The sequence below is a fragment of the Solanum lycopersicum genome, chromosome 11 (genome assembly GCF_036512215.1).
Source record: "Solanum lycopersicum chromosome 11, SLM_r2.1".
In the NCBI taxonomy this organism is placed as follows: domain Eukaryota; kingdom Viridiplantae; phylum Streptophyta; class Magnoliopsida; order Solanales; family Solanaceae; genus Solanum; species Solanum lycopersicum.
The window spans coordinates 4,553,413-4,573,797 of record NC_090810.1 but is presented as its reverse complement, the minus strand read 5'-3'; the positions used below and the strand labels follow the sequence as shown (position 1 = coordinate 4,573,797).

Sequence of the window (20,385 nt, the reverse complement as noted above, 5' to 3'; positions counted from 1 at the left end):
TTCTTAGTTAAAATTTCTTTTAGTTTTTTTTAATTATGTCAAATTTATGATTAAAATTCTAATTTCCTTAATGATACAATCAACTTAATTAATCCAATATCTCATGTGTTTATTTTTTTTTAAAAAAAATAAACAAATCTACTTATTTCCTCAATTAAAGAGCCATCAATATTTAATGGGGTGTCAATATACATTATTCTGCTGAAAAATTATTTAATAATTGAATTTTCTCAATTCCTTCCAGTTTAACTTATTTTTTTAATATCTTGACTCTTAATAAAATTCTTATTCCTCTTTATTATATTTACTTCATTATCTTTTTGGCTTTCCACTCGAAATCCGGTAATCGACATTAAAATCTAATAAAATACAAATATTCATAGGAAAGTTTCATATTAAAAATAACGCGTGTCATAACAAAAAGTATTTTATACTCATAAGGACTCAAATAAAAAATTTATAATTAAAAATTAAAAAATAATTATTACTCCACCGCGATCCCATATTTACTCTATTATTTGTTACCTCACAAACTACCTTCTACTTTACATTTGTTTTCACTTACATATGGAAATCTCACCATTCTGCCTCATCTATCTCTGATCACCTAGTCTCTCTTTTGTCTTTTTATATATCCTTTCTCTTTCTATTACATAAGAATATATATATATATATATATACCTTAGTCCCTTTTCTAGTGAGATCTCCTCCCCCCTACCCCCCCACCCCCCCACCTTCAACTCTCTTTCACATGTAACCTACTTTATTTATTCCATCACATCTCTATAACAATCAAACACAACTCATTTTTCTTTCTTTGTTAGTTTCTCTCTTCACAAAAATATATATATATATATATATATATATATATATTAGAAAACAACTTCTTGATGAAGTTCACAAGCATCTATCAACATCTTCTTATCTTACAAAATTAAAAATCCATGCATGAAACCATTCAAAGAAATCTTTTACCTCTTCTAAAGGAAACTCAAAACACAACTAAATTTTAATTACCTCCACCTCTCTCCTTTTTTTTTATCATTTCTCTTTATATATATATATATATATATATATATTTTATATACACTGTTCATTATTAGGGTTTGTTTACTAGCTAGCTAGCTCTTCTTCACACTTGAGAAAGAAGAAGAAGAGGAGGAGGAGGGAAGTTGCTAAAATCCTTTTTATGTTATGATGAGTCAAGATAACAAAGGCGAAAGCCAGAGTTCTGGTGGTGGTGATGACGGTGGTGGTGGACCCATGGGGGCGAGGCCAAAAGAACAAGCTTTGAATTGTCCTAGATGTGATTCTCCCAATACCAAGTTTTGCTATTATAACAATTATAGTCTTTCACAACCAAGACATTTTTGCAAGACTTGCAGAAGGTAATTAGACTATTGAATTGTATGACTGTCTTATCAATTTTTAATTTTTTTTTGTGCTTTTTTGGGTGGCTTTAGAATTGCCACACACGTCTTTTCTACTCTGATAACATGTTTGAATTATTATGATTTATTCCTATCTAAAAGTTTTTATTAACTCTTGAATAGTATAACCTTTTCATCTAACAATTTGTTTTTATCTTTTTTTTTTTTTTTTATTTTGAACGGCGACACGCTTTATCTGCTCTGATAACACGTTTAATCTAAAAAATTCTATTATTGTTGGAAAAGTTGCTTTTTTTAGTTACTCAATTATATCATGTATCGACAGGTACTGGACTAAAGGGGGTGCTTTACGCAACGTTCCAATAGGTGGTGGTTGCAGGAAAAACAAGAAGATGAAGACTAGTTCATCTTCTACAAGATTTTCTGGGGATTCAAAAGATACAATTAGTGGTTCTTCAGATATTGGTGGACTCAAATTTTTTCATGGTCTTTCACCAGCTATGGATTTTCAACTTGGAGGATTAAATTTTCCAAGATTGAGTAATAATTCTTCCACATCAACAGTTGGTGGAAATATTTTCAATCAATTTTCTTCATTTGGTGAAAATTCAACTCCAAATATTGGATCAACTTCTTGTTTTAGTCTTGATCCTTCAGGAAGTTCTTCTTTATTGGGATTCAATAACAATTTCCCTTTCTCAAGTTCTATGCTAAAACAAGGTAACAAACAATTTAATTGTCTTGTTTGTGTGTCATTTACACGTCTTTAACGTGTGAGTCTGATTCTTATTATGTGTCAAACATGCAAAAGTTTTCTTTGGATTTTTTTAACACGACAACGGTGATGTTTAATTTGAACTTAATCAGCATATCTGGCGTGTTCTTATATCATAATGAAGTGTAAAACTCGAGGCTTTAGTGTCGTTTCTCTCAGGCCTAATTATGACCTAACCACGTGAAGTTTGAACTACGATCTCTTGTCTGTTCTGACAACATGTTAATTTGAAGTAAATAATTATTTATTTAAATGTTTCAAATGTTAGAAAATATAAAATATTCATACTGACTTAATTATATTATGTATCGACAGGTAATGAGGGAGTACAAGAAATGGGATCAATGGGAGTTCATCATGGTACAATGGCTTCTTCTATAGAGTCTTTGAGTTCAATAAACCAAGATTTGCATTGGAAATTACAACAACAAAGATTGTCCATGCTATTTGGTGGTGAAAATCAAAAGGAAAACATTATTTCATCATCAATCCCTCTTCATGATGATCAAAACCAAAACCAAAACCAAATCCAAATCCAAAAGCCACAACCAATTTTGTTCCAAAATTTGGAGATTTCGTCGTCGAAACAACAAGAAGATCATCAAGAAACATTTGGAAATAACAATGTTGATTCAAGAAAAGATTGTAGTACTACTATTGGAAATCATCATGGGAACAATTTATCAACTGAATGGTTCTTTGATAACTCATTTGGTTTAAATTCAAATTCAACACATAGCAACAACAACAACAACAATGGGAATGGAAATGCAAATGATGATCAAAATGTCAACAATTGGAATAGTACTATTCAAGCTTGGAGCAATTTGAATCAATATAGTACACTACCTTAATTAATTAGCTCTATTTTACTATGAGGTAAAAAAAAAAATCAAATTTATAATACTTACCTATTTAGGTCTATTTTTCCTTTCAATTAGGAATTAGTATTATTTTTTTTGGTATTTATGTTAAGTAAGACATTAATTTGAAGTTTTTAGTATTTGAACTTATTGTAACTTGTTTATGATTATAATGATGGTGGATAATTTTTCAATATTGTTTGTTGCCTTGTTTGTTCTCATGACACACACCTCCTCTTTTTTGTTTATATATATATACATGTTGCTTCTTGTCCTTTCATATATAGTGAGTTAATAGTTAAAAATACGTCTGAATTAATATTATCTGATTAATTTAGTAGAAGAAATGATAATAGTCTAGTTAGTATTTGAGGTCTGTTTAATACATGATAACCATAATTTAGATAAATATATAGGATAACGATGTAAAAGTCTCAAAAAAAATTAGGATAATTCAGATATAATTTTGATCATTATATCATGTATAATTAAATATGAATATTAATATGTTTAATTCCATTATTATTATTTTTATTGTTTATTTCTTGATTACATTTTTGGGATTGGTGATAGATTCTTTTGTATAGTCAGTAAAAAGATGGGAAACTTAATTGGGATATCTTTGATTAGTTATTGTATGTTGAGTCAGTCAGTATTCAGAAGACTCTTATTGTGTCAATGTGTCTCCCCCTATTATATATCAGATAACCAATTCTCTGACAACTTATATATAAAAAACACTTTTAATATTTTTTTCGTCTCAATTTAAATAACGATGTTTATTAGACACAAGTATAAGTGATAATCTATTATTGACTTGTTGTACATTGCTAATCTATCGTCAAAAAGAATAAACTAAGTATTTTTTGTAATTTAACAAGAGACATCGACTATCGTTAAAAAGAGATTTTGAAATTCCTGATCTAAAACATATTATAAGTATGTTCTAGACTATAAAATTGTATAGTTAAGTGTAAATGAGAAGCTTAAAATTAAATTATTTTTAAAACATTACACTATTTTTAAGTGATACACTATCAGGATTTTCAATGTATTATCGGATGCTAAATTCTAATGAATCGTCTAGAAGAAAATATTTATAAAAAAAAATTAGCGATTTTCTGATAGTGTATTGCGTAAAATAGGAGAGATGAAGTATGTGTTATAGAAATACAATAGTTACTGAGGTCCTTTCTGAGCCTAACCTGCTATTGTTTAACTTCAAGCCTATATAGTTTTATGTATACACTGTTAGCTGCAGCTTTATTGTTGCCTAGTCTCCATATAATTCTTTCTCTCACACACATTGTGTAGGGTTTTATATACTCGATCGGTCTCGATTTGTTTATTTTATTTATTTTTAGCATGTTAGAAAGAATGTATGATAATTTTTTTATTTTTTATCTGACATGTTTAAGATTATAAAAATTAAAGATATTTTAATATATTTTATATATTTTTAATTTAAAATTATAATTTTTTTTTTTTTAAAATTTTATATCAAATTAAAATCAGATAAATAAATTTCTTAATTTATCGGTGTCTGATAAAAGTGGTGGCTTGAAGGTGTAGTAAATGCATATATAAGACTGTTAACATTTTTGAGTAAAAGGGTCATGAGAATCTATGAACTTGGGGTTCTTACAAGTTTGTTTTTTCCCCTAGCTTTTCATGTACTTGGGTAATGTGCCTCATTTTGAAAGTCGAAAGTTGAATACGGTATTTAAAATTTATGAATTTTTATAATAATTCGATAAAAAATAACTCGATTTAATCATTTTATTCACAAAGATTAATCCTTTAGTATCCTTCTAATAACATTTTGAAGAAATTCTTAATTAAATAACTCCTACCGCCCCTCCCCAAAAAAAAAATGACCTAATATTTTTATGGCATAATACATAAATATGTCCTTTAATTTGGCTTCGAATCACATTTATGCCCTTTAACTTTGAGTGTGCACAAGTAGACACTTAAACTTGTATAAAGTTGAACAAATAGACACTCATGTCGTACATGTCATTCTACATGTCATTTTTCATCCTACGTGGTGTCTTACGTGTATTTTGCCATGTAGGACTCATGTGTTTATTTATTTAAAAGTTGGATAGTTAAAATGCCTATTTGTGTATTATGAAAGTTGAAGGTCAAAGTTAAAATTTGAAGTCAAGTTTAGGGTCCAATATATGTATTATCCCTATTTTTGTTCCTTTCAAATTATGGTATGATTAAAGAAGGAAACATTCCTTATCAAACGCTCGAAACTTTTAATTAATTAGTTAAGTGTAATCTATATGAATACATATATATAGTCCTTTGTGCATTTTTTATTTTGTTTTATTTAACAACAACATATCAGTCAAATTTTATAAGCAATTTTTGAAAAGTAATATTTGTATATATATATATATTTTAATTATCTGATCTTATATCTTATCTAAAATAGTTAAATAGGTTATTATTTTCGAATAATCGATTAAAAGAAAAGTTATATGGTAAGAGTGACACTTAGATAAGCTTTTTGAGCTTCATGGAACATTTCCACTTTCATCAAAAAGCAAAAATTTACAAGTTGAGACAAAATCTTAACCACCTTAAAAAGCTTCACAAACTTACGTAAGAATATTGCTTATATAACTATATTTTTAGGAACTTTAGAATTTCCATATATTCTACTTTTTTTTAGGACAAACTTTTTCTTTTTAAATTACAATTATAGTCCTACATTAAACGATCAAAAGTTCGTTTCAAAATATTTGTCGCAATCTTTATTTTGTTCTCGATAACTATACATCAGTATCTACATTCAGATATGATAGAGTTATAACGAGTAAATACAGATAAATATATTTTTATACAATTAATATAACCAAAAATACGAATGATTACATGTTAGTTAATATTTTAATTGTATAAATATTTTTTATATATATACATGATAATATAATTTCTTTTTTGGTTAACATAAAAAAATTAAAATATGAGGGGGTTGGGGTGTGTGAATAACGTGAAAGACACTCTGAAAGAGAACTACAACTACAAATATAAATTTAGAAATCTGCATGAAATTCATGAGTTATTATATGATAGAGAAACTATAATGTGCTTTTCAACTTCACGATAAATAAGTGGTATTTTTTTTTATATTTTTATTTTAATAATTTGGAAAAAAAAGTTTTTTTTTCATATTAAAAATGACAGTTAGGGTAATCGAGTAATAGTAAAGAGGTAAAGTTGTTTGTAAAATTAGCGTAGCTGGTAAAGTTGTTGTTATACGTGATATAAAAGTCACGATGAATTTGAACAGTTAAAAACAACCTCTTGCTAAAATACATGATAAGATTGCGTACACAATAGACGTGTGTTCGATTCTTTTTCAAAATGATACGGATCATAATTATATTTTGCTAAAAAAAATCAATAAATCATCTAAATTAGTATTTTACGATTCAATACTTCACTCTCATCAATTACAATGTACCATATATTTCAAATTAGGGTGTATGTTTCTCTTTTAATTAATCGAATCAGTAAATACCGAATATTTAAAGATCATACCAAACAAAAATATTTTCTTTGGAAAATTAAATCATGGAATATTACTTTAGAAGTCTTAAAAAGCATCCATAAAAAAGGAGGGGAAAAGGTATTTTTATGACTGAAATAACTAAATATAATACAAACAAATAATACATTTTATGATAGAAATTAAAAGTTTAATTTGAGGTCTTTCTGTATACATTTATAATATACTAATCAGATACTTTCAAGTTTGGATATTTAAATAATTTTTTTTATAGGACCACCTACACATTCTACCTAATTAATAACTTATGTAACACTAAAATAATTTTTTTGTAAACATTCACTTCAAAATCTATATATTTGAAGAAAAATCAATTGACACACCGTCTTCGCTAGTTTTCTTTGTTTCGATCATCATATTATATGTAACTGTTATTATTTTTTCTTTATCATTTTTAACATATTTTTCTCACTTGATTTAATCGAAGGTCTATATATCGAAAACAACCTAGCTTCTTTCACATGTTCTTAAAATTGCGTCAAATCATCTTTTTTATATTTTATTGATAAGATTACACTAAATACACTATTATTATTTAATGTACCAAATAGAAATTGGACCATCCACAGAATTAAAAAACACAGTATTTTTTATTTTTTTATTTTTTATTTATTATTGAAGAATCTTTCTGGTCTATTATTTTTTCATTCAAACGTTTTCTACGATATGGGTTGGTACTTGGTATATAATCATTTTATTTTGTTTTCTTTCATTCTTTGTTCTTTTTTGCTACCAAAATGGTTAGTGTCCAAAACGAGAAAATTGCATTTAATAACGTCATTTAATTTGGACACTTTGTGCAAATTTTTTTTTGGTTAGTTCTGCAAAATTACAAAACATTATGTAATATCCCATAATTACAATTTTTGGACCTTTTCTAATTATATGGAAAAAATCTTTAAAAATGTTATTTGGATTTGGGTTGCTCCATGAAAAAGATTCTTTTAATATCGAAAAGTAAGTATATATGAAATATGTATAAAAAAAATAGAGTTTAGTTTTTAAGAAAATAAAAGGTTAAGTTCATAACACTTGTTATTCGCTTTAATTTAATTAGTGTATTTTATGCATTTTCCTTTTTATTACGTTATCGTTAAGCTAATAATACGTATAGAAATTTCATCGATCCTTTAGTTTTTGATCCATACCCCATGAGAGACGTCATGACTAAGACAACAGGTACCAGCTAAAACACGCCGAAAAAATCGTCATGAAATTAGTAACGGAATTCGTCTACGTAAATAAATTTTGTTATGAATTGTCGGTTTAATATAATTTTATTCTTTCATCATAAAAATCTTCTAGTGTTTGAATTTGTGATGTATCGCGGTAGAGGAGTTTGATACAAGTATGATATAGCAAACTTTGCATATTTGTGCTCCATAGCAAACATAAAACTGTATAATTTGTTATACATATACAATTGTATAATTCGCTGGCCTAAATTGTATAATCCGCTGTCCTATTTCGCTGCAATTGTATAATTTGTTTTGCATACAGTTGAATCGAATTAAAATGTATGTATATTGCATAATTATAAGTGTATAGCAAGAAGATGTATGTTTTTTCTCGCTTTATACAAAAACAGAAACACAATATATACACTTCTGTTGTATAAAGCTAGAGAAAATTGTATTTCACTGCAATTGTATAATTCACAATTGTATTATTCGTTGGCCTTTTTCTCTGCAATATTTGAAGTAAAATGTTTGTAAATTGTATAATTAAGTGTATAACACGAAGATATACATTTTTGCATGTGTATATACAATTTTCTCTCGCTTTATACAAAACAGAAACAGAACTATACACTTCTGTGTATATAGCGAGAGAGGCGAGCGAGAATGGAAAGTGGCGAGCGAGATTTTTGGGAGAGAGACGCTGGCAAATTTTAGCTAATGTTGCTATGGAACACAATTAAATCAAACTCTAGCTATTCCATTTAATTTAGGTTATTAGTTTGCTATTATATATAATTTTCCCTATATATATTAGTGTGAACATCTCTATTTTCTCTTCGTAATTTAATGACCTATCTTTAGTAAGGGCTTTTAGTCTTTTGTTAGAATAGGGTCACCTATTAATTAGACCAAAGTTTTGGGCTTTTGTGTCCTATATGTTATTGGGCTGAGCTTGAGCCCTTAAGTTTGTTGTTGGGGTTTAAATTTCAACTTATAGCCATATAAATACAATAAAGTGGTTATCTTATAAATGTTACTCTCTTTTCTCTTGTTCTTTTTGTGCCCATGTAGTTGACCTTTCATCTACATTTTATCTAAAGGTTTATTGGGTGGTATATACTAATAATTTCGAACGTCGGAGGGTGATTTTAAATTCTTTTACATATATAAAATTATAAGATAAGAATTTTATCATCAAGTGAGCTGAGGTCAAAATTTCAAAATCGCTAATTTTCAAGTTATTTTTTTTGTTGTTGTAAATCTACGAACTTTCTTGATAATATAACCTAGATTTGAGTGCGAACTTGATTCATTTTTCATGATTTGAGAATACATAATTCTTTTCTAAAATAAGCGAAATTGAAACCCAAACTTATAATTTATATCTACTCTGCTATCATATTAAATTATATCTTAAACATGTATTCTGTTAATCAAACCTATAATATTTTTTGTTCTCCTCTTCTTCTCCTTCTCCTTCTCGAGAATTAACATCTTGCAATTAAACATGACTTATAGATCGTATAGATTCCATTATATTATTATATCGGAGTATCGATTCAAATTTGAACAACACAACTCAAATTTAAGGACAAAATTTTATGAATATATCCTATTAACATTGACAACATTCACATATATAACCTATATATCAAATATCAAAAGTGGAGTTATAAATATATATACTATTAAGTTTGGTCCATGTGCCAAAAATTACAGTGGGAGCAAATATTATTGCACACCATAATATTAAAATGTACAAACCAAATATAACACTACAATATATTTTCTTATTGTTAATCAACAAAACTTGTTAATCTTCATGATTTGTCACTCTTTAGTAAGCTTCATGCTCTCCCTGTCCAACATAAGTATATCTTATCAATAATTTACAAAATTTTAAGTTTATAATTTTTTTAAAAAAGAAAAATTTCGTATCAAATTAAAATCAGAAAAACTGATAGATGATCGATGAAATTACCTTTTTGGGAGTGATGAAGTCCACAAATTTAGTCTTGGATTTGGCTTTAGGAGACTTGTTAATATGTTGTGGTGATGATGATGATGATTCTCTATATCTCTTGATTATTTTTTCTCTTACAAATTTATCATAAATAAATGCAGCTCCTCTGAAATGTGGAAAAACTAGCCATGCCACAAATATCAACTTCACATCATACCATATTGGTATCCTATAATATATTTTTCCAAATAACAAAAAGAAAATGATGAATCACTTTTCTCAATATAAAAAAATTATTATTTTCTCCGTCTCAATTTATGTGATGATATTTGACTTAGCATGAAGTTTTAGATAAAGAAACAGATTATTGAAACTTTAAAGGTGTGTTTGATAGGGGCAAGAAAAACGTTGTTTGATTTTTCAGCTTTCTTATGTTTGATTGGTTAGAAAACGTATTTAACGAGTTTTTTTAAAAATAAGAAAAATTGACTCCCCTAATGAAGTAGGAAAATGAGTTCCGTAGGTTCTGATATTTCAAGTTTAGTATCTCCTCCACACATTCCAACGCTCCCACCACCCGCCACCCCAACCTACTTCTCAATGTTTTATAGTCAAACATTAAATAAGTAAGAAATCCACTTGTTTTTTATAATCAAACATACCCAACGTAAAGTCTACACCAAATAATAAAGAAATAAGTGAACAGTGACTATAAATCATTTTATTAATAGTAAATTAAAAGTTTAAATTTAAATCAATTCAAAATATAAATTATTAATTTTCAGATCGACTAAAAAAAAAGTATCACATAAATTGATACAGGAGGACAATATTTAAATTTTATTTTTTTCATGAAGTTAAGAACTTAATTACCATTCAAGAACATGTTGAAGGACCATCTCCATAAGTGTAAGAAAAGAATAAAAAATCCAATAAGCAAGCCATTGTTCATCATCCAATTTGTCACTAGTCTCAATTGCTACTACTGAAGCATACCTATTCAAATAAATTAAATCACCAAAATAAAAAAAAAAGTAATTTATAAGGAAAATAATAAATAAATCTTAGTATAAATTTAAACATAATAATTTAGAACACTTACAAAGGATAGAGCAACATTGTCACTGGCCTGCAATATTTTATAGTTCAAAAATTAAAACAAATCATAAAGAGATAAAAGCTAAAAATATTACACCTTAATGAAATGTTTTATAAACATATCATTTTACAAATTTCCAAAAATATATTTATTTCTTAAAATTTATATCCAATTTTACATAAACTAAAACAAAAAAAAAATATGTTCTAAACTCCGTGCCAGATCAAATCACAAATAAAATATTCTCATTTACTTGTTCATTTTCGCAAATTAAGAGATTTTCAAAATCATAACTAATAAGATTAATTTAGTAAAACAGACTACTACTAAATACTTCTCACTCTCTTTTTTAGTCTTTTTAAAAAAAAATGTTTTTTTTCTTTTTAAGCAACTCTTTGATTTCAACTGTTTACATAATATATTTCAAACATTTCAAATACATCCTTTTAACTTAAAAAAATGAGAATTTAAAAGTCATAAATATCGTATGAAATTAAAAAATAAATCAAATAAATCGAAACATCGTAAAATATATGATAATATGAAGTTTATATAGGAAATTAAATAATTCAATATATAAAAATAGAAAATTTACCCGGCTAGAGTATGAAGATAACAAATCAAAGTCCAAAAATGACCCATAATTCTTCTGATCAAAATAAAAACTTTATAATATAAAATAAGAAGAAGAAGAAAAGAGAAAATGCCAAGGTTTATATAAGTAAGAAGAAGAAAGAAGAAAATTAGGATTACAATAATCAATATATTTGTCAATTAATTTAATTTAAAGAGACTACATTTGTGGACACCAAGTTTTATATTTTTTAAAAAATAATTTAAAAAATTAGACACGTGTCAGTACCTAAGATGGTAGGTCGATATCAAGTTTTACTTTATCGTAGTGTTTTAGGTGGGGCACCGGCCTCGGTATTTAATTGTTGTATTAAAAGTAGCAACTTTATATTATCTAGAGTTTTATTAATTCGATAGTCGTATACAGACTTATTTTTAATTTTTATACAGGAATACTAATCTTTCTTTTTATAAGAAATGATGAAAAAATATTTATCATTCTGTATCGACTCAATTATAGGTCAATTTCTAAATATAGTTGTTGCCGTGAGAGTTACGATAACTTGTATGTAGCGACATAAATAATTAAAATTTGTGTTTTACTCCAATGTCCCATACAGAAGTTACACATGGTTATGATGAAGTCACCTAGAGGGGCCAACCAAATATTTTAAGGGCAATTTTGTCCTTTTTTTTTTTTGATATCGATATTGAAATTTTAATTAATTTAACCTCATATTTATATATAATAATATGTTCGGTTTATTTTTATTAGTAAAATTTATGAAATGAGTGACTAAACGCCTAATGAAGAACAAGTTTGTGGGAGAATGGACAATCATAGAACACTCTTAATTTCAATGTCGGTTATACGAAAAGATATGTCTTGTAGGTTGGTTTTCTAATTTTTGCTTCCGATTGGATTTCTAGAAGAAAGGAGAAAGAAAAACCAAAAGAAAATTGAGTTTGATTCTTTGAGATTCAATTCATTTCTCAACTAATTTCGATCAAAGAAAATTTTGAATGAATTAGAACTCATTTTAAGTGGCCGTGTGGACATACAAATTGTGAAATTCGAAGAGAAGTATAATTAGAGTGACTTTTGCATTTCCTTGAGTGATTTTGGAGTAAAAATTCAATTGGCCAAAACAAGCACATTCAATTCAACTTTAAACCAATCATCATCCACTTTTTATATCAAAATCTTTGAGATACAATATGTAAGTATATTGATAAAACATACAGATACAGTAATCTACCAAGCTGCACTTAAAATGGCATACATAATGCACCAAACAATCTAAGAAAAATGCACCACAAACCAATTAAAACATACACAAATGTCAAGTTAAATGTAGTTTGTGAAGACAACAAGAGTGCAAGTTGGCTTCTTTGGTTTCTGCTCACTTTTTGTTTTGTTTTGTTTATAACCGTGGTGTCGAGGCCAGCATATATGTTTAACTCTATCTTGTCCACATCCTTTTCTTGGCGTCCCTCTCTTTAACTGCCTGAACGGTCTCTCTGCTCGTTTTGTTACGAATCAACGGCCTCTGAGCATTGGTGGTAGTTGTGGTAGTAGTTGGCTTCATTCCTCTTGTAACTGGTCTAGGGGGATCAGATTGCCTGGTCCTTCTATCGTTAGCTGATATGGAAGGGGTGACATTTTTCTCTACTTCACCATTTCTAGACAACCGTTTCCTTCTGGCTTCTTGAAGGTAATCCTGTTCAGTCCTGTCCTGTATCGAAGTTGGCAACACACCGTTGTTCTCTGCTTCACTATTAGTTGACAAACGCTTTCGTCTAACTTGTTGGACGGTGTCCTTTCCCTTCAGCAAATTAGATCCCTGACTTGCCTGACGATTGATAGCATTTGAGCTCTTCAAAATACGTTGCTCGATGTCATTTGTCAAATCGTCTCTGCTAGGGCATTTGCTGCTTTCAAGGGGGCTTGATCTTAAAGACTTTGTGGCATCAGAATCTGCAACCATGCGTGCCAACTGTTGTTCTTGGTCCTTGATCTTGTCTTCAAGTTCCTTAATCTGGAAGTGTAAGAGTTCCATTTCATTACAGTTTTGCCAAGAGTTTTATAGGGGAGAAATGCAAGCAATCACACAAGTGGGGTTTGGTGAGAGGTTGTTTCCAGTAAAACATCGGCTTGTAAGGGAGAAATCAAGTCCATAATACACTTGACATATGTTTCATTTCACTCTTGAAATGTCAGTATTACAGAAGAGAAAAGCTACAAACCTTCTGATGGAGTAGAATGCACTCCTGCGCATTCTGTTCTTTTGCTTTCAGCGTCTCCTCAAGCTCCTCAACCTGAAAAAACAAGAATATTAGGTTCTTGCTAATTTCTACAGGAACTTTCAAGCTGGCAATTGTTGAGAGAATACAATTAAATAACAATGTGTGCTGTCTCTAACAACTTAAGCTTTTAGATGAGATGTAATATGCTTGAGAATGATAACCTTATGTTGAAGGATGTCAGACTGAGACACAAACTTTTGCTCTCGCTCTTTCAGTTTGTCCTCGAGATCCTTGACCTGATTTATATGCATATGACAAGTAAACTTGTGAACATCCAATGTGCCTATTGAGAATTCACTATATTGAAACAGACAATGGAAAGAACCTTATTGTTGAGGCTTTCAGACTCGAATTGCCGCTGCTGTCTCATCTTGTTCTCTAGCTCTGAGATCTTTAATCAATAGAAAAAGTAAAATCAGAATGATAAGCAACGCATTACGATATTAACCATAATCTAGAACAAAGCTCAATCGAAACGAGAAACCAAGCTCAATATGATTTTGATTAAAGGGAACCTTCTGTTGAAGAGTTGCACAAGTTTCTTCCCGTCCCTTCAACCTCTCTGAAAGCTGTGAAAGTTGTTTCTCCGATTGGCCATGTAATGATGTCTTTAAATTGAGCTGGCTTTCCAGTTCTTTAATCTTATCCTGTTGAGTTTTGGTAACATGTTCCTTCCCTTTAGCCTTACTCTCTAAGTTCTGTAGACTTTCCTCAAGTTTCCTCAAGGATTCGTCTTTAGATTTAGTTTCCTGCTTCGCCTTGTCAAGCTGCCACCGAAAAAGGAGATGAGGATTATTATAACTGGTTGAGTAGAATTCTGTACAAAGAATTCTCATAGGCATATGAACAAAAAACAACACTAGGAAACATTCTACAAACCATGGTTTTCAACTTTTGGATCTCGCCGGTATCAACTTGTTTTCTAACAGGACCTAACTCAACTCCTCTAACTCTAGTAGCAAAGTTCAATGAACTTATAGTTTCACTTAAGTCCTTATCAGACGGGCTGATCTGTACAAACATCAATGCTTTTGAATCCCCACCTGCAGGGAAGAGAGTGAACTTTGAAAATCAGGAATCTAACGGCTTTGAACACTATGGTATAGTTTGGAAACCAGATTTCCAACAATTTGATTACCTAATGAATCTTGGAGTAGATGTGTCAGCTTGGAGTTTCTGGATAAAAAGATAAAATGTCAGGATGCATATTCAATAACCCAATGGAAACCTACATACAGCCAAGATCACATGTTACCTGTATGGAATATGGCTGCTTCTATTTGCTAAAGCTGATATCACATCTCCTAGAGCTGAAAGTGACCTATTGATATTTTGAGCTTCCTTCAGTCTCTCACCTTGGACATCAGTCTTCGCAAGCCTCTCACTACCAGCTAAATCCACAAGCCAAAGCTTGCTCTTTGTGCATTCACCGTCGATCAAGTTCTTGGCTGTTACCATAATACAAAGCATGCTGAAAAAAAGTACACAAGATTGACCAAAAAAAAGTAGTCAGATGGTAAAAGCAAATCAGTGAAAATGCAATAAGAGGCCAATCAGAAACTCAATCTATCTTACCAGTGAGAACGGCTACTGTGCTCATTCACATTGTTGGATCCAACAGCCCGTGCACTACTTCCGGTCTGCAGCACATTCCATACTTCTTCTATATTTTCTACTTTGGCTTCCACAAGTCCTGGAATGTGATGAAGCCCCTCCGGAGCTTGTTTTATCTCCAACCTAAAATGATTCCACAAAATTGAAGTTGAATTAATTAGAGAGAGCAGAAATTTTATTGTGTAGCATTACAACATTTTATTAATAGCACAGAAGCTACAGGCTCCTATATAATAGAAGAACTTTACTTTTTTGATGTTGTCGGTGGAGCTAATAGGTCCCTGATCTGTTCATTGTAGACTTCAAGCACACTGACTGATATGTCATAGGTGAAAGTTTCATTCCTCTCCTTCACAATTTTAAACAGTTCTTCAAGAGTCCGGTAGTTGACTCCTCTGTTTCCTTTTGTACCCTCCATGGTGAACGTTTTGCCCGTTCCCGTTTGTCCATAAGCAAAGATACATACATTGTAACCATCTAAAACTGAAATGACCATTGGTGAAGCATCGGCATAGACATCACCTGTTAAAAAGACAATGAAACTATTAGAAGGAGAACACCTTTTCTACTATTTGTTTTTCTCAATCGTGTATAGGGGAACACCTTGATCATCTCTGGGTGTGTAGACACGGTCAAATTTAAATGTCTTTTTCGTGGAGCTGCCATTTAAGATTCCAAGTTCTCCATCCTTGGCGACATCAAAGTCTATGACTGTTGAGCATCCATCTGAGACTTCAGCTTTGCTTAATGGACGGCAGCGACAAAATACTCTGATATTCCCTGGAAAAGGTGGCTTACCATGAGTAAGTGAACAAAAGGGAGTATGATTTACTTCCATGATTCAATGAAATGTTTAATGGCATAAACATTGCACCTTTTGCCTCCTGAACTTCATTGAAGAGCTTTCTTCTCTTAGCTTGCTCGTCGTTGTACTTCATTTTAAGATCTTCATATTGCTCAACTGCAGATCATAAAAAGTGATACGTTCAGTTCGAGATCAGCGTCAAGTTATGCGATTTAAGAATAATCCAAAACTAACCCAGTGACTGAACTGCCGAGACCATTTTATTCAGATCAGGGATTGAGTCTGTACACTCATGCGCATCGCGAGAGAGCTGGGAGTGCTCCTGCTTCATTTTCTGCATGATTTCTTCCAGAGTATTAAATATGCATTTGCTTTGAGAGTACATTGATAAACAGAAATTACACAGTTATCTCTGTATTTCCATGATGCATTTGGGAAGTACCTTTACTTTCATCTCGAGATCATTGATCGCCATGTGCCAATAGTTCTTGTCGCGCTCGTACTTGGTTGAGATTTCTGTAATAGTCTTAGCTTGCTCCTCGAATTTCTGATCTGTTAAGGTTATCATTATTTAAGATATTGTCATAGACTCACCAATAAAGTAAAGAATAGCTCCCCCTAACCACCTATAACTGGACTCTGTGCACTAAAATCGGATAGCAAACTCAAATTAGTAGTTTCTCCAATATCACATCTATGGAAATTGGCATGCAAAAGGCCTTCTGTCCTTCCATTTTCTACTATCACTAGTTAACATTGAAGGTTACCTTGAACTTCACCCATTCTTTGGTACAAAGAGAAGGTAGGAATGATTCTTTAAGATTCTATAACACACCAAACTGGAAATCCAACTAAGAAGTATTAAAGACCAGATATATGTAAATGAGAAATGATCTTAATGTAGGAAGTAGACGTGGCTAGACAAAACTACTCTTTCTGGAAGGCTATAAAGGCCATTTATATTGATATTTAAAGAATGTTTTGTTCCACCACTTCAAACGGCAGCATAAATATTCTGGTAAAATTTTCAAGATCTACGAGAGAAGCCTTGGAAATGGTTCTCAGAAATAAATGTTATTTTCATATCTCTTACCAAGTGAGTAGGTATGAAATGTCTTATTGTCCAGCTCCATCCTAACCTTCTCTAGTTGCTGATTAGCTGCAGTATAAGACATCCAAGATTGATAACATTCATCTGTCTTGCGCTTCAACAATTCACCAAGTTCCTGTATCTTATTCTCATACTTGGCTGTTGACTGCAATCGTGCCACTTTTTTCTGCATTACACCAAGCGATCAAGAAATAGACAACAAAATTTCATTAGTCTTAGGATGTGTATGGTATGGAGGAAAATAGTTTATGGAAAAAATTTTCCTTCATACCAAAACACATCCTTACTGGTAAAGGTTTTCAGCCCCTATTATGTCATACCTGTGCCGATGGAAAATCTATCTCGGTTGCACAGTTTTTGCATGTAAGACGATCATGTTCTGCTTGAGAAGCTGCAGGTCAGTCAAAGATAGTTACATAAATTAGTTCTTCCTCAATCCTTCTAATCCCACTCAACAAATTACTCAAATAGTTAAGATAGGAAAAATACCTGATGCTTTTGGAGCTTTTCTTATACAAATTCCACTAACCACGGGACTGCCAATAATTCCTTCAAATCTTATCAAAAGTATCCCATTATCTTTGATGGAAACCCTTGAGTCAACAAATTGTAGCGGCTTATTGGCTCCAACAACAGAGAAGATGTCAAAATCAGACAGAACCTGCATATGGTTGCAACTTCTAAATTCCAAATTTCAACATATAAGCACCAAAAGCTAACTCTATTACTGCTCAAATCAACTTGCCTTCTCATCTTGTAGAAAGACATTGAACACTCGCATTCCTTTAGGCCCATTTACATTTATTATCTCGACAAAATGAAGATCAACAAAGTAATTTCCTGGTGTAAGATTGTCAATCTGATAACAGAAGTTTCCTAATCTTGCTGACTGGTAAATGAAAGCATGTTCGCCTCCCTCTGTAATGAACTCCTCTGTTTGAAATGGTTCTCCGCCTTGGTAAAAATTATCAGCCAGAAAGCTCAGACTGGAATCCAACTCCACTGACGTCTCCGATCCAGCATTAACGAAAAGCACAAGGTCCTCTAATTTCAACAAACCATGTAAAATATATGAGTCTAACTAAAGTAGCCTCAAAAGATAAAATGTGAAGAGAAGAGAAGGACTAGGAGAATAAAACAATGTGAATAACACATGGAACTATTTCATAACAATCTATAATATCCCCTTTGGTTTGTTTTCTGAAACATACGGATGATATGATTAACCTATCAAGTCATAATCCCCACAACATATAGAAAATTCAGTTTCCTTCTTAAGAATAGGTTCCATCCAACAAAGAAGCAAAACTTATCTTTTTTTCCACATTCTTACAAAAACAATATACCCAGTGTAATCACACAAGTGAGGTTTGGGAAGGGTAGAGTTTACGCACACCTTATAGAGGGGGTTTACCCTCAGCTAAAGGAAGAGCATATCAAAACAAATTGAAAAAGAAATAACAGAAGTAAAGAGATATGGTAAAATACTAAGCATGAGAAAGCATTCTAAAAAAGGAACAGTAACTACAACAAAATAGTGCTACAATATATGAACTAGTCAGTCATAGATTTGTAATTTGGACCCGCAGTTTTGAGGTCCAAATCATACAAATCAACAAATTAGGTAAATTTAATCTGTAATAAAACCGTACGATATGGAAAAGTTCATTTTCAGCAAAAAAATTAGTGAATTTGAAGTCCCTGGACCAAGTACTGATACTCATCTCACAACAATTCAGAAATGATACAACAACAACAACATACTATGTGTAACTCCACGAGTGGGATCTTAGGAGGATGGTGTGTACGCAGACCTTACCCCTACTGTTTCCTACACCCTCTACTCAAGTAAAGCAATTCAGAAATGTTTGCTTTAAAAAATATCAGTCTTTAGCATATAGATATTAAATTACAAGTCTATTTAACAAAAAATGAACTCAAAATCTCCACTTTCCTGCGAAAACAAGTAATTTTACATATAAGAAGATCCCATTTTACAAACGATTAAGAAAATCGAAGAGATTAATGATTTTTCCGAACCTGTACAGCTGGATCTAGTAAACCCACTTGGGATTAGTCTTGAACCCGAGTCACAGACCATCGAATCGGCTAAAAACTGAAAATTTTTACCATGGTCCATGACAGAAACTGCAGTTTCTTGATGCAAGGGTTTTTCTTCCCATTCAAAATTACTGGGTAAATCTGGAAAAGGTGTTTCTAGGTTTTGCTCAAAAGGGTTAAATTGAATGTTATCCATGAGAGAAAATTGTAATGGGTGTCTGAAAAACCGAAAATCTTGAAAAAAAACTTAAAAGGTATCTTCAATGGCGGAAATGTTTGATTCAAAATTTCAATCTTGTGACCGTTCAAAAAGGGTGAAGGAGATGATTACCGTTACTTTTGAAGTTGTTGGGTTAATTTTGGGCCTATCTGAATTGGGCCGGGTAAGTCCAAGTGATTTGATTTGGGCTTTGAATGTATCAATGATGGTTTCACGTACTTGCATTATGACATCGACTAGTCTAGATTTGCATTACATAAGATTCAATAAAGGGAAAAGTATTTCTGCAAAGCTGTTTTTTTCTTTCTCGAGACTTGAACTTGAAACGTTTAATTAAGGATGAAGGAATTCTATTCCGATGAAGCTAATGTTACTAGTAAATTGAGTTATCTTGTCTATGTTTGAGAACTTTAAAACGAAAATATTAGATTTATTTCAGTATTGTAATTTTGTTGGATGTATTCTAAAATAATTCCTACCAAGGTAGACTTTTCTCTTTGTCTTTCAAAATATTGCTTATAAAAGAAAGATAGTTGATTTTCCCGGACGGATGAAAGTGTTATGTGAAAAGGATCAAGGAATATCATAATTCTTATTCTATAAGAAAAGGAGGAGTAGTGGCTAGCTCTAGGAAAAAAATTAATAATTATGATATAAACAATTTGACAAAGAAAATCACTTAGACGAGACAGCTAAATAGCAAATAATATTTAAAGAAAATGGTAAGTTTTTCAATACCTAGGACTAAAGAGATTACCTTCTAGGAAGCTATTTGTCATATCATCAACCACAATTATCATTATTATTAATCATTATAATTGATTTTCACTATCACT

General features: G+C 30.8%; 3 protein-coding genes across 3 annotated transcripts; 1 reads left to right on the top strand and 2 right to left on the bottom strand.

The window, feature by feature from the left end:
- Positions 1 to 841: 841 nt before the first annotated feature.
- Positions 842 to 3,223, top strand: LOC101252737 (dof zinc finger protein DOF5.7). The gene is made up of 3 exons (XM_004250119.5): positions 842 to 1,388; positions 1,717 to 2,111; positions 2,482 to 3,223. The coding sequence occupies exons 1-3, from the start codon at positions 1,195 to 1,197 to the stop codon at positions 3,018 to 3,020; spliced, it is 1,128 nt and encodes a 375-aa protein (XP_004250167.1). The 5' UTR covers positions 842 to 1,194; the 3' UTR covers positions 3,021 to 3,223.
- A 6,157-nt stretch (positions 3,224 to 9,380) lies between these two features.
- Positions 9,381 to 11,647, bottom strand: LOC101252452 (HVA22-like protein e). The gene is made up of 5 exons (XM_004250118.5): positions 11,454 to 11,647; positions 10,862 to 10,888; positions 10,633 to 10,755; positions 9,778 to 9,988; positions 9,381 to 9,654 (listed from the first exon to the last, which is right to left on the bottom strand). The coding sequence occupies exons 1-5, from the start codon at positions 11,498 to 11,500 to the stop codon at positions 9,634 to 9,636; spliced, it is 429 nt and encodes a 142-aa protein (XP_004250166.1). The 5' UTR covers positions 11,501 to 11,647; the 3' UTR covers positions 9,381 to 9,633.
- Positions 11,648 to 12,593: 946 nt separating this feature from the next.
- LOC101265093 (kinesin-like protein KIN-14R) lies at positions 12,594 to 19,745 on the bottom strand. The gene is made up of 19 exons (XM_004250479.4): positions 19,309 to 19,745; positions 18,014 to 18,312; positions 17,758 to 17,929; positions 17,589 to 17,659; positions 17,251 to 17,434; positions 16,600 to 16,709; positions 16,392 to 16,491; positions 16,227 to 16,313; positions 15,956 to 16,132; positions 15,601 to 15,874; positions 15,314 to 15,475; positions 14,994 to 15,209; positions 14,877 to 14,914; positions 14,618 to 14,781; positions 14,254 to 14,505; positions 14,064 to 14,129; positions 13,900 to 13,974; positions 13,679 to 13,750; positions 12,594 to 13,470 (listed from the first exon to the last, which is right to left on the bottom strand). The coding sequence occupies exons 1-19, from the start codon at positions 19,523 to 19,525 to the stop codon at positions 12,895 to 12,897; spliced, it is 3,312 nt and encodes a 1,103-aa protein (XP_004250527.1). The 5' UTR covers positions 19,526 to 19,745; the 3' UTR covers positions 12,594 to 12,894.
- Positions 19,746 to 20,385: the final 640 nt, after the last annotated feature.